The sequence below is a fragment of the Amblyraja radiata genome, chromosome 13 (genome assembly GCF_010909765.2).
Source record: "Amblyraja radiata isolate CabotCenter1 chromosome 13, sAmbRad1.1.pri, whole genome shotgun sequence".
Lineage (NCBI taxonomy): Eukaryota > Metazoa > Chordata > Chondrichthyes > Rajiformes > Rajidae > Amblyraja > Amblyraja radiata.
Window position 1 is genome coordinate 58,704,628 of NC_045968.1, and position 14,555 is coordinate 58,719,182.

Here is a 14,555-nt window from a genome sequence, read left to right on the forward strand (position 1 = left end):
GACGAGGGGTGGTTAACGATGGGTTTACAGCATTTAACACGGGGACGTCTATTATTAATAGCATTGACAACGTAGAACTGGCCTTGCAGATCAATTAGTTGAAGGGCCAGTTACGAAAGGTTCTGGGGGAGGAAAATGCGGTGGTAGGATCGGGACTGCACGAAGAGGTGGCAATGACTCTACATCTAAAAGAAATCATAGCACAATTGGAGACACATGCAAAAACGATAAACGCTTTGATTAAAGAGGACCGGAATGCGTCCGATCAGGCTGCACAGAATGAGGTGTGTGGGCTGTATGGTGCGTGGTTGTTGGGGGAGGGGAGGAGCAACGTGGAAGACCTGAGGCAAGGTCGGGTCCCCTCCTGGATAAGCAACCAGCACCTAGCAGCGCTACACCCTTATAACAGCACTTTGAGTCCTTGTCAGCTTCGTGTGGCCTCCGAGGCCTACCCGGTACCGGTGGATTGCGGAAAATCCAATCACACCATAATGGGAGTGGTCGTAAGAATCCCGGTGATGGGAACCTCGGCACGACCAGCTCCTCTGTACCGAGTGGAGAACGTGGGAGTTGTTCGTGGGGGGGGTGCATATTCGCTACGGGAAGGTCCCGCCCTATGTCATAGTGAGGGAGCAAGCTGTGACAGGCATTGACCTTTTGGGTTGTCGGAGCCAGGGAGCACAGGTATTCCTGTGTCCCCAGCACATGGGCGCTGAGGCTAGGCCTCAGGGTGGGTTCAGGGCTGTTGGGGCACAGCCTATAAACTGCACCATGGAGGCGATGGCGGCAGACCATGTCCCTCCACAGGTGGCGTATATAGGCAGTGGGGCGTACTGTGTCACCACAAGTGCCCAGCGGTATCAGCACGGATCACAGCTGTGGTGCCCGATACCGCACAGCAGCTTCTGCTTTAAACCCAGGGCAGAAGTCCATGTGGCACAGCAGCGAATATTACCCATCCCAGAACCTACTTCGGTTCACCTCTCGGTACGAGAAAATGTAACTGACTTATTTAACTATGTTGCCCATTTCGGGTATGATATTCCCCCAGTGAATGAAAAATTAAAAGAGTTGCTGGTGGCGGTCGAGTTGTCGCACAAACACTTCTTCTCCCTGGAACAAAAGACTCTGGATATCGCCAGGGAGATCGAAGAGATCAAGTCTCCAAGTTGGTGGGACCTGGAGTCCTGGATCATAGTTCCAGCATGGGTCCGCATCGTGTCCCATGTTCTGATCATCTGCCAGATGATAATTGTGCTGTATTTGCTATGCATTAATTGCAAATTTAAAAGGCGGAGGAGGATGGCCAAATTACAACAGCTGGTAAATCGAGCCGCCCGACGTCACCGTAACGACACCCCATCACTGTAAAATGTCTGTACTCTAGTGCAATAGTTTTTGTACATATGTTGTAATCCCTGCATTTTCAGGGAATGGTCGTGAGGGTACTGTATGGTTTGTGGGATTGATGTAAAGTAAAAGGTGTATAGTGTAAGTTAATGTGCTTCGAGGGCCTAGTTTAGCAATTAAGGGGGCTTTCGGGGTACATAATTTCACCTTCTCACCAGGAGTGTTTACAGCTCTTGAGGCTGGAGGATTGCCCACTAACTTTGTCAATCGATACGGTCCGTGCAAGCCTGGACGTATCGTAGGGGCTGTAAGTTATTGGGGCAAATCCTCCAAAATTATGGAAGAACTCAGATAAGGACATGGATATTTTAAAAAGACAGATTTGCTGGCTGCAACGGAAAAAACCCCAATCCACAGAAAGAATCAGTTTCAAGTTTCAAACCTGTCTGGCCTGTGGACTTGGGCATCACACAACGGTGTGGGCAGGAAAGGCTGAGACGGAGATAACGAGATTATCTTGGATACACAAAGGAAGGAACCAAGCCTCAGCAGACGGTGGTAAACAGGCCAGCAGCCAGCACAATCACCATCTTGGATGACCCATCCATCGAGACAATAGGAGCCCATCCAGGCGATGGGATAACGATCAGACTGAGGGATGATGACATCAGCAAACCCCTTATCATCGGAAGCCTATTGTTCATGCCAGATCGAAACTGGGAATCATCAAAAGAACCCTTTTATCCCGAGGACCACCTGGGGGTTTCAAAGGAAGCTCAGGTATAAAAACAGGAGTCAAGCCAGAACTCGCTCTCTTTCTGCTCTGCTGGACAGCTCGTGGGCCTGCATCGACCTAGCTGTGAGTATCCCGGTGACCTGGTGAAATTCCCGAAATAGGATAGTGGTTGAGAAGGGGAAAGAGGTCAAGGGGGGGTAAAATTGTGTAAAGTAAGTTTTACGACGTGCCCGATAGTTTTCCGTCCATAGTCTTAGTTTAAAGCATAAGTTTAGCCACGTATTATGTAGTGTTGGTGAGATTCGATTTCTCATTGTTTAATAAAGCCTGTAAATTTTAGACTTGCTTTGAGTCCATCTTGGTTTCTGTTTTATCTCATCAGCACACTCTGGTCAATTCAACCTTTTTATCATATCCCACCATAATTCCGAGGTCTAGGACCTAGGGGAATCCCTTTTGTTGTATTCTCTCTCGTGGAAACCGCTCGAGTTTGGTGGTGGCCGTTTGACCCGCCGATAAGGGAGAGAATAACTCGGGCAGTGGGGCCCGAAGTGGAGTAAAGGGAAACGCAAAACCCCTACAGTGTGGACTCGATAAGAAGAAGAAGAAGAAGTTACAGAAGTGCAGATAGGTTTGCAATGAGATAGGCTGGGAGATTAGGGCCACACCCAAGTTTATGGGAGGACCATTCAGTAGTCTGATAATCTTGTATCTACCATCTACCATCTGACGAGAGAGTAGAGAAGAGGAAATGACCAGAGTGAAAATAGTTCATTATATTTGCTATTTTCCCTGAGGCAGTGTGGGGTAGATGGAGTCAATCGGGTGGGGGATTGGGGAAGGCTGCTTTCAGAAATTCATAAGACATAGAAGCAGAATTAGGCCATTCAGCCCATTGAGTCTACTCCATCATTCAATCATTGCTGATCTATCTTTCCCTCTCAACCCCATTCTCCTGCTTTGTGTGATGGACTACTGCTGTATTTACAACTCTTGACAATTTATTTTGCGGTCTTGGTCAGAGAAGTTGCCAAACCAAGCTGTGATGCATCGATAGGATACTTTCTACAGAAGATCTGGAGAGGTTACTAAGAGTGGCGAATAAACTGGAGTAGACATCTTAGGTTGATGTCCTGTTATTCATGGGCCTTGTGGTTTACAAGAAAAGTTTTGCACAAATTAAATTTGTCTTATTTACACTGCAAAGCACAAAGGCAAGAACAAAAAAACATATCCTTTACCCTTGCAACCTCAATTTTCAAACAAATCTCAAAATAGGTGGCCCAGTGCCCTATCTGAAACAACTGGGGGAGATCATTCACTATTTAGATTTGTGACCCAGGCCTGATGTGGAACCCCAAAATAATTATTTGGTGTGCACTTGATGGGGCACATGTGATACATGCTACTCCTGTAGATTCACACCATGAAGTGGTTAAACCAGTGGCTTAGCAAAGAACCAATTTTAACATATCTAGTAATGTCAACAATTGTCTCCCTTTGTGAGGTTAAGAAATCTTGAAGTTCCTCTTGACATCACAAACGTACACCATTCCCAGAGCGGCTCCCTATCGTATAGTGGGTGTGTTTGGTGTAGACGTCACTTTACCGGTGGGCTTCATAGCCCCAGATTAAGATTCACTGGTCATCACAAGCACAGTTGGCACTGCATTTGAGTAGGGTAGTTGATGCAACAGCCCTATGCACCGCAACCTTTGTTGACTAACATAGGTCGCAGTTTTTGAAGACAAATTATTGCAACTTGTATATAGTAGCACTGGTTGACTGAATGCTGGACTTCGTCATTGATGGCAGTCAGTTGAGAGAAGTGTCAAGATATGGAACGTGCTCCATTGAGTCCAAAGCCACCCATCTGTCCAGCTGGCCTGGAGGGCATTGGTGGAAGTCCTTTGTCTTGGTGATGTTGATGGATGGGATAGGTTTATTAAATGAAACATTGAACGAGAGGACCAACAAACCAATGCCAATGTTTCCATGAAGTTGTATCCAACAGCGTTGAGCCTTTCCCTTGAATAATAGTCTAATGGATAGGCTGCATCGGAATACACTGAAAACAGTCTTTCTTGACAGATTCTCATCTTCTTGTCTCTCATGGTCAACACTCATAAGATGGCCAAAATAAAGAGTAGAAAGACATGCTCAAGCCTGGAGGCAATGACACCAATGACTGGAAATATCTAACTGCAGGGCATGGCATTTCCTTGTCCATCAAACGTATGCCATTTTGAGACTGACTGCATCGGTGGAGAAAGGAGGTGGTGACCATTGTCTTCCATTTTAGCAAACGACAGTGCATCCGTTATTCAAGCAGCATTATTCCTATAATATTAATTCCTATAACATTAGTGCATTTGTAAGTGTATACAATCAAAGCTTAAAATAAAAAAGGAAAATAAATTAATCTGAAGAAGGGTCTCGATCCGAAACGTCACCCATTCCTTCTCTCCAGAGATGCTGCCTGACCCGCTGAGTTACTCCAGCATTTTGTGTCTACCTTCGATTTAAACTAGCATCTGCAGTTCTTTTTTACACAAGGAAAAATAAATAATGAGTTTCAGAAACAGATCCACATGAACAGTTGCGGTATTTAAAAAAATAATTACTAATCAGACAGCTATGCTCTGGGCCTGCTTTACCTGTCTGGGAAGCGGATCTTGTTACATAGCTGGTGGTGCTGTGACGTTTGGTTGTATTCAGGAAAGGATCGGACAATGCCTCTGCAATAGGAGCAGATTTAAGGCTATAAGGCTTTTGTTTATCATGGGTTACTGTAAAAGCATCAGTGATAGGTAAACTGGCATAATGAGGCATGTCTGTTACATTATTAATTGACATTTTATTCAACGCATTCTATGGTGGTTAACCAATTTTACACACCTTTAAAAGCTGCTTAAGTTTCAAAAAGTACATACATATTTTACAATTTGAAATTAGCTGCTAATTGTTGAATACACTCCAGCAATTCAGAAAACCATATTTATTATATGTCCTGAAAATCATTAATGTCACTTTATAATACTTGAGAATGTAGTTTAGCAGATCATAGATATCAGAATGGAATTGTGGTTGACGTTTAAAGCCAATACATTTTATGTATTTCTGTTTCTTGAATATGTCAACCAGGAGTAGACTTTATAACTTCTCTGCATCTGTAGTTTGCAATAACTAAAATGTCGGTTCAAAGGAGCTCATGAAATCATTCTTGTTGGAAAAATAAAACTATAAAACTATAAATAAAGCTACGTAGAGTCTGCAGTAATGTATTATAAATCATAATGCAAACGAGTCATTGGCTCCTATTTTCATGATGATAATCCACTTACAACACTCAAGTGAAAGAGGTGGAGCTTTACTGATCAGGAAGAGTGTCATGGCGATACTCAGAGAGGACATACTGGAGGGTACGTCTACTGACACATTATAGGTCAAGCTCAAAAATAAGCAAGGATCACTTACTCCAATGGGATTCTATTATAGGCCACCCAATAGCCAGCGGGAGATAAAGGATCAGAAATGAAGACAGGTTACAGAAAAATACTAGAACAATAGGGTTGTTGTAGTGGGTGACTTTAACATCCCCAATATTGACTGGGACTTACTCAGGGCAAGAAGACAGGGCAGAATTTGTTTGTATCCAAGAAAGTCTCCTTAAACAATAAGTGGATAGTCCGACTCAAGGAGGGATTATTTTGGACCTCTTTGAGAAATGAGCCTGGCCAGGTGACTGGTGTTGGTGAGACAGTGATCACAACTCCATAAGTTTTAAGTATATAAGTTATAAGTAGACAAAGGTGCTGGAGAAACTCAGCGGGTGAGGCAGCATCAATGGAGCGAAGGATTCATAAGTTTTAAGGTTGTTTTGAATAGGGACAGGTCTGGCCCTTAGGGTAAGGTACTACATCAGGGCAAGGCTAATTACAATGATATTTGTAGGAGTCAAGGAGAGTAGATTGGGAGCTGCGGTAAATGGGCAAGTCCACAGATGACATGTGGGTGTCATTTCAAGGCCAGCTGATCGAAGTACAGGATCAGCAAGTTCTAGTAAAGAGGATGGAGAAGGACGGCAACACAAGGGAACAGTGAAAGGCCAATGAGGTTGTAAACTTGATCAGGAAGAAAAGGAAGCGTAAGTCAGCTTTAAGAAGGTGGCATCGGACGGGGCTTATGAGGAATATAAAGCAAATAGGAAATAACTCAAGCGGGTGATTAGAAGGGCCAAAGGCCGCAATGAAATGTCATTGTCGAGTCAGATTGGGGAAAATGCCAAGAGCTGTAGTGGCAGTGACCACATGGTGACTCGCAGGAGGATGAACTTGCATGCTTTATTCTATTTATAGTGGTAAGAATGTCCAGGACCACATAGTTGCCTCTTGCCTTCAGAGTGCATGTGCAATGACGTTGGTGAACTCAATCCTGGTCTTCAAAGGAGGAGGCGTGGCAATCTCAGGTTTCTTCCTGCAGTTCACCCTTGCTTCAGGAGGAGATGCTGATGGTACAGGTTTCTTCCTGGCAGCTCAGCTTTGGGTTTGAAGAGGCAATGTTGGCAGTCTCAGGATTGTCCAGGCAGCCAGCCTTTGCCTCTGTGTCTGTGAGCACAGTTACTCGTTGTCTGGAGGTATGAAGAGGTTCTGGCATCTCAGGCCTGCCCCGGACACTCGGTGTTAGCTTCAGGTGGAGGTGCTGGCTGTCTAGGGCTTACTTTCCAGCAGTCCAGTCTTGACCAGATGGTGACTCAGTGTTCCTCAAGCATGCGACAGGGGAACAGCTAGCAGGTCGGTGTCTACTTTGACACTCTTCTCCCTCACTCTCTTCCTTCTTCCTCACTCTTCTCCCAGTCAGTCTAGAATTCCTGGGTTTTACAGGGAATATTTTGACAAGGTTCAAGTGGCCAACCAACAGCAGTTAATTGGATCTAGCTGTGACAAATAAAGCTGGGGATTGGCCTTGCCTGGCCTGTCAGCCAATTGAAGGGTTCAGAGCAGCATCCAAGGACAAAAGCACTATCATAATATGTTAAAACTAAGTGGGTGATGAGGGAGAAGGACAAAGGAGGGATCTGTGCTTGGAGTCAGAGGATGTAGAGAAGGTGCTAAACAAGTTCTTTGCATCTGTATTCACTGAGGAGAATGACTTGGTGGCTGCAAGATCAATACAAATATGCTCGGGCAGTTTGAGATCGAGGAGGAGGAGGTGCTGAGGCTCTTGAAGAACATTAAGGCGGATCAGTCCCCAGGGTCTGATGGGATCTATCCCAGGTTATTGAGGGGAGGCAAGCGAGGAGATTGTGGTGGCCTTGACAAGGATTTTTGTTTCTTCTCTAGCCCACAGACGAGGTTCCGGAGGACTGGAGAGTGGCCGATGCTGTTCCTTTGTTTAAGAAAGGAAGTAGAGAGAATCCAGGGAACTCTCGGCCGGTGGGCCTCACATCAGTGGTAGGGAAACTATTGGAGAGAATTTGAGAGAGGATTTACTCCTATGTGGAACAGAGTGGGCTAATTAGGGGTACCCAGCATGGTTTTGTACACAGCATGTCGTGACTCAGTAACTTGATTGAGTTTTTTAGAGGAGGTGATGAAGGAGTGATCAAGGTAGGCTGGTGGGTGTTGTATACAAGGATTTTAGCAAGGCTTTTGATAAGGTCCTTTATGGCAGGCTGATCCAGAAGATTAAAATGTATGGGATTATCGATGGCTTGGTTGTACGGATTCAGAACTGGCTTGTTCATAGATGAAAGTGGATTGCAGTGGAAGGTAGATAAAATTGTATACTTTTAACTGTGAGGGCCAACTGTAGGGTTCAGACTAACTAGAGTCGACTACAGAGCAACTTCATAATTATGCATATTTTGCAGAGACTATATTTCTCTCAGCATTTACCAAAAACTGAGGCATAAGCCTTGCATGTAATATGTCTTTATGAACTGCATATAAATGTTTTACGGAATAAACTTATTAAGTGGTTATTTATCCAAATGCATGATTCATTACGAGGCAAACTATGAGTGAGAAACTACAAACATTTTAAGAATTTGAAAAACGTGTCAAACTATTTCACCTTGCTTTTCAAAGTGGACTTTGCTGTTGGTGTGATTAAGGTGGAATTAGCTACGGTAAATAAATCTCAAATAATACAAATTTGGCTAATTAAACCACCCAAATCACAAACAGCCAAGGGAGACGATCGCAAGAAACTTAGTCACAAACACCTGGACACACAGCACAACATGCAACAGTCAAATCTTGCACAGCCACGACACAAAATAAAATGGAGGCCGTCATTCAAAATGAGAACATGAGCACTGTGGTGCAGTAGCATGCAAGTTTCCACAACAAATACAGCTGTACCTTCAAACCCCAGAGGAGTTGGGTCACTCTTTATTTCGTATCTTTTAGCTTTAACGTCTGGGCCATAAAGTGATCCTGTAGCAGAGACATGGAAATATATTAAAAACAGCCTAAATAATCACTCCATTATCTATTCAATTTTTATTTATTCCTTAAAACCAATAAATCAGCAATGTTTATGATCTAGAATGAGGAAAGATATTTGATCAAACGTCAGTGCAGTGTGTTTGAAGCTTATTTCTTAATGAAGTTGTTTCAACCAAGGTTGACTGGTAGGAATTGTTTCCTCTCCTCAGATAATCTGGCTGAGAATTGCAGCTGTAAAAGTAGGCACAACATTATGTGCTACAGCTAAGAGTCTTTTGAATTGATGTACTATTCTGATCATCCGTTCAACTTAATATGGGTACGCTGTGGAGGATGAGTTCATGGTAGAGCTGAGGACAATGGATCATGTCCATTGTGAAAATCGTCAGCAGTGGGGGTCTGGAACACATTGCCTGGGGTGGTGGTGGAGGCAGATACAATGGTAGCGTTTAAGAGGTGTTTATATTGCACATGGACGTACAGGGAATAGAGGAATATGGATCATGTACATGGAGATGAGATCAGTTTAACATGGAATCATATACGGCACAAACATTGTGGACCGAAGGGCCTGCCCCTGCTCTATACCATTCTAGGTTCTAACAAAACATGCAATTGTTCCCACACATTTTCCAATTCAATTCTGTCTTTCTTATATTGTTTGAAGAATACACTGTAAGTCATCAAATTGCAAACCTCTGTCATAGTTTCTATTGCTCCAGGCAGAGCCAAGAAATTGGTTACACAACAGGAACAGTCATCTAAAATGTTGATTTCACAATTCAAGATTCATTATAAACAGAGTCTAGAGCACCATCCAAAATATGGATGGGTTGTGGCAATGGGCTACTGACAATATCAGAGAGACAAGTGCAAGGTGTCCAAATGTGTAGGAAGGGACTGCAGATGCTGGTTTACACCAAAGATAAACACAAAATGTTGGAGTAACTCAGAAGGATAGGCAGCATCTCTGGAGAGAAGGAATGGGTGATGTTTCAGGTCGAATCTCTTCTTCAAACTCAAACAATTCAGGCAAAGTCTGAAGAAGGGTCTCGACCCGAAACGTCACCCATTCCGGGTTGTGCCAACAGTCTGTCTCGTCCTTTTCCTCTTTTGTTGTTTTAAGTCTGTTGTTAAATGTATGTTTTAGTGTATCTTTAGTTTTGTATTATGTGGGGGTTGGGGGAAACTTTTTTATCCCTTTCCTCGACAGAGATGCGACTTTTTCCTTATCGTTTCTCCGTCCGCACTGCGGCCTAATATCATGGAGCTGGCGGCCTCTTGCTGTGCATTGACTTCGGGAGCTCCAACCGCTGGAGCCTGCGGACTTAACATCGTGAAGCTTGCGGTCCCTTGGTTAGGGACTGATTTGGGAGCTCCAAACCGCAAGGGCTTCGACCGCCCCGATCGCGGGAGCTTCGATCGCCGGCTGCAGGAGCTTCGATCGCCCGGATGGTTCGACTGTCCCGTCCATGGCAGAATAAGGAGGAAAGAAGATAAGACTTTATTGCCTTCCATCACAGTGAGGAATGTGTGGGAGCCGCTGTGGTGGATGTTTATGTTAGTTTTTATGTAGTTGTGTGTCTTGTTGCTTTTTTGGTATGACTATGGCAAATCAAATTCCTTGTATGTTTTTACATACTTGGCGAATAAATTACAATACAATTCCAATTCCTTCTATCCAGAGATAGGTTGCCAGTTCTGCTGAGTTATTCCAGCATTTTATGTCTATGTGAGATGTCCAAATATAAACCAGTGCGACTGCTCTATTGAGGAAAAGTGTTTCCATGTACCCTGGCCCTGCAATGCTAAATAAATTAGACTGCCCACACTTAACAACTAATGATCAGGAAAATAACAAAAACCTGAACCCAAATGTGCTGTATGTGTCATCAGAATCCTAAAATACTTGAGGTGATCATATTTAAGCTACCTCATTCTTGTTTTAAGTGGGTGCCTTTGACTTCCAGAATGGGTTGGGTCGGACATTTGCCAATGCAACACGTTGTTGCATGGAGATTGCATGTAGCAGGTGTAACTTCCACCCATTCACCTAACTCCCACAGACTGACCAGAAAGAGCTGCAGGATCAAGGAAGAGCTTTCATTTTAATTGTTTTTATTTCAACGTCCTGTTTTATATTTTTGCATCTTTTCAAATTTTACTGAAACTCACCACTGAGGCAAAATTTCACAGGGTCATAAAAGTTTCAAAATCACTTCCTCGAAAGGTGTGGGAATTTGAATATTAGAAGATTTTTATGGCAGTGGTAGCTAGATTCTTGATAAGCATGGAAACATGTATATATATATACACATACATAGATGTGTGTGTATGTGTGTGTGTACTTGTGAGTATGTGTATGTACAGTATACACACTGAAATTTTCCTTTCTCTCTCTTTTATCATATGGTTTACAGTACTATGTTTACATATTCGGTTGTGCTGCAGTAAGTAAGAATTTCATTGTTCTATCTAGAACATATGGCAATAACACTCTTGATTCTTACATGGCTTTGGTAAATCCACCGGGTGGCGCCATCAGCGATGGCAGCCTCGCCAACAGTCTGTCTGTCTATTCGTCTTTTTGGTTATTTTTAGTGTGTTTTTAAAGTTTGTGTTAATGTTCTCTGGTTTGTTTTATGTGGGGGGTGAGGGGTGGGGGTCGGGGGAAACTTTTTTCAATCCTTTACCTTGCCGGAGATGCGATCGTTTTACGGATTGTAACTCCGGTCGTTCTGCGGCCTAACATCATGGAGCCTGTGATCCCTTGCCTGGGATCGACGCTCCAACTGCGGCCTGCGGATTTCACCATCGAGGAGCTCGCAGTCTCAGGTAGAGACAGATGTCGAGAAGCTCCAAAATCGCAGAAGGTTCGACCAGCCCCGACCCGGGGTCAGATCGGCCAGCACGGGGAGGTGAGATCCCCCAGATGCGGGAGCTTGATCGCCCCGATCCGGAGGACCGACGACTACGGGAGCCAGGATCGTCCTGACAACGTTCAGGTCGAGTGCCTCCGACCAATAAAGAATAAAGAAGGGAAGAGATTGAACTTTTTTTTTTACCTTTCATCACAGTGAGGAATGTGGAGGAGTCGCTGTGGTGGATGTTTATGTTACAATTTATTTTGTGTGTTTTGTTGCTTTTTATTGGTATGACTGTATGGCAAATCAAATTCCTCATATGTTCCAAAACATACTTGGCTAATAAAGTATGATTATGAAATTGCGCTAGTGTGTTGGAAGTGGATGAGAAAGCAGGATAACATAGAATTCTTGTAAATGTGTGGTTCAATGGTCAGCGTAGACTGGGTGGGCCAGAGCCTGTATCCATGCTGTATTTCTAATCTAAACTAAACTAAATGTCTTATTACTAACAGCTCTTCATCCTCTTCATCATCTACTCCTCTTCATCATCTACATCCTCCCCCTTGGTCAGATACTCCGCCACTTCAACCTGGACTTCCACTGTTACGCCGATGACACCCAGATCTACCTCGGTACCAAATCCCAACACAACCCCCCCCTCTCCCATATCAACTCCTGTTTGTCAGCTATAAAAACCTGGATGCAACATAACTTCCTCAAACTCAACAGCGATAAGACAGAATTCCTCCTCATGGGCTCCAAAGCCACACTCAGCAAAATCAATAACCCCACCCTCACCATCGAAGGCACCACTGTCTCCCCATCTCCCCAGGCCTGCAACCTTGGCGTGATCCTTGATTCCACCCTCTCCCTTGAGCCTCACATCCGCCATGTCATTAAAACCTCCTTCTTTCATCTCCGCAACATCGCCAAACTCAGACCCTCTCTCACACCTCCCGCTGCTGAAAGACTCATCCATGCCTTCATCTCCTCCCGACTGGACTACTGCAACTCACTTCTCCTTGGCATCAGCTGCACCTACATCAACCGACTCCAACTGGTCCAGAACGCAGCCGCCCGACTCATCACCCACACCAAATCCTGGCATCACATCACTCCAGTCCTCAAACAACTTCACTGGCTTCCCATCTCCCACCGGATCAACTACAAAATCCTGATCCTCACCTACAAAGCCCTCCACCATCTGGCCCCCCCATATCTCACTGACCTCCTCTCCCCCTACCAACCCTCACGGTCCCTCAGATTCACATCAGCCGGTCTCCTCTCCATCCACAAGTCCAACCTCCGCAGTTTTGGGGACAGAGCCTTCTCCAGGGCAGCTCCCAGGCTCTGGAACTCCCTCCCCCAACTGATCCGCAATTCCGTGTCCCTCACCATCTTCCAGTCCCGCCTCAAGACCCATCTCTTCACCTCTGCCTATCCTTAGCCCCACGTCCCCCTCCCTTTTTATCTGTGCATTAATTGCCTCATATTGTGTTTTGTATTGAATTCTGTCTTTACTTTGTGTACTAGTCATGTCTCTACTATTTATTTCATTCCCCTTACATGTTTTTCCTTTACCTGCTAAATTGTTGTAAGGTGTCCTTGAGACTCTTGAAAGGCGCCCATAAATAAAATGTATTATTATTATTATTAACATTCATCCAGTGTCTCAGATAATAAACATTGCGGCATATTTTTCCAGGCAGTTGAACTTCAATGGCAAGAACGAGATTTAGATGTAGTCAAAACTTGTGTTCTGCTCAATGTCTTACATTTACTTATACATTTGTTGACAAGGCAGATTAAGATATATAAAAGCACATTAAGATTTAACATCCTCTGTAAAGCTAATTATGTCAAAATCAAGAAATATACTGGAGTTTTGAAGTCATTTTAACTGGATCAAAATCTGGGAATAGCAGAATATAATTGCAATGACAATATACCTTTACTTCCTGAAGCACTGATAGAGGAAGCTAGGGAAATGCGCCGGATTACTGTTGGTTCCTTAGACTGCGATTCTGGAAACACATAAAATTAATGCATGCTGAAGTTAAAAGAGCGTCTGGTTAGCAACAGCAACAGTAATAGGAATATTCCTATTCACAATATTCAGGAATATTCACAGCATCAAATTGTCAAGCATTGTCTGGACTTCTTTCTACTGTTATAAAAGGCAATTTCTATCTTCCTTCTGTCAGTTTTAAACGCGCACGTTACAATATCTTCCTTTATCTCCTGTCTGCTTCCCATAAATACAAAGTAGCTATCCTCATTTTTAATATTTTGTGGCAACAAAGGAGAATTTGATGAAGCGAGCATTAGATTCTCCACATAACCCAGACTCAACATTTGAACAAAAACATTTTGAACCAAAGAAAACAATGGATGAAATATGCATTTATTTCCAGAGGGCTTGTATACAAAAACAGGGATGTAATGTTGAGGTTCGATAAGGCGCTGGTAAGACCACATTTGGAATATTGTGAGCAATTTTGGGCAGCATATCTGTGGAAGGATTTGCTGGCTGAGGAGGTTTACAAGAATGATCCCAGGAATGAGTGGGCTGACCAATGATGAGCATTTGTCGGCACTGGGCCTGTACTCGCTGGAGTTTAGAAGAATGAGGGGGGACCTCATTGAAACATGCAGAAAAGTGAAAGGCTTGGATAGAGTGGATGTGGAGAGGATGTTTCCACTAGTGGGAGAGTCTAGGACTAGATGATATAGTCTCAGAGTTAAAGGACATTCTTTTGGGAAGGAAATGAGGAGGATTTTCTTTAGTCAGACTGTGGTGAATCTGTGGATTTTTTTGCCACAGAAGGCTTAAATATTTTTAAGGCAGAGATAGATTCTTGATTAGTACAGGTGTCGGAGGCTATGGAGAGAAGGCAGGAGAATGGGGTTAGGAGGGAGAGATAGATCAGCCATGATTGAATGGTGGAATGCACTTGATGGGCCGGATGGCCTAATTCTACTCCTATCCCTTATGACCTTATGAGGAGATTCGCCACACAGAAAATACATGAATAAACTACAGAATAGACAACATTTCCCACTGTTCTCCAATGTACATTGTTTATACATGAAGGTTCAATTATTATGTATTTTATACTCATTAACATTTAAATACAAAGTAAATTGACA

The 14,555-nt window shown here is 43.7% G+C and overlaps 1 protein-coding gene across 3 annotated transcripts in view; it reads right to left on the reverse strand.

Annotated features, from left to right (window-relative positions):
* The window catches only part of mcf2l2 (MCF.2 cell line derived transforming sequence-like 2), a 367,682-nt gene that overhangs the window by 26,518 nt on the left and 326,609 nt on the right, over nt 1–14,555 (reverse strand). For all 3 annotated transcript variants that reach the window (XM_033032171.1, XM_033032172.1, XM_033032170.1), the window contains 3 exons: nt 13,355–13,429; nt 8,452–8,526; nt 4,744–4,824 (listed from right to left, as the gene is read on the reverse strand). In XM_033032171.1, the coding sequence (XP_032888062.1) occupies nt 4,744–4,824; nt 8,452–8,526; nt 13,355–13,429 (231 nt within the window). The remainder of the gene's footprint in view (nt 1–4,743; nt 4,825–8,451; nt 8,527–13,354; nt 13,430–14,555) is intronic.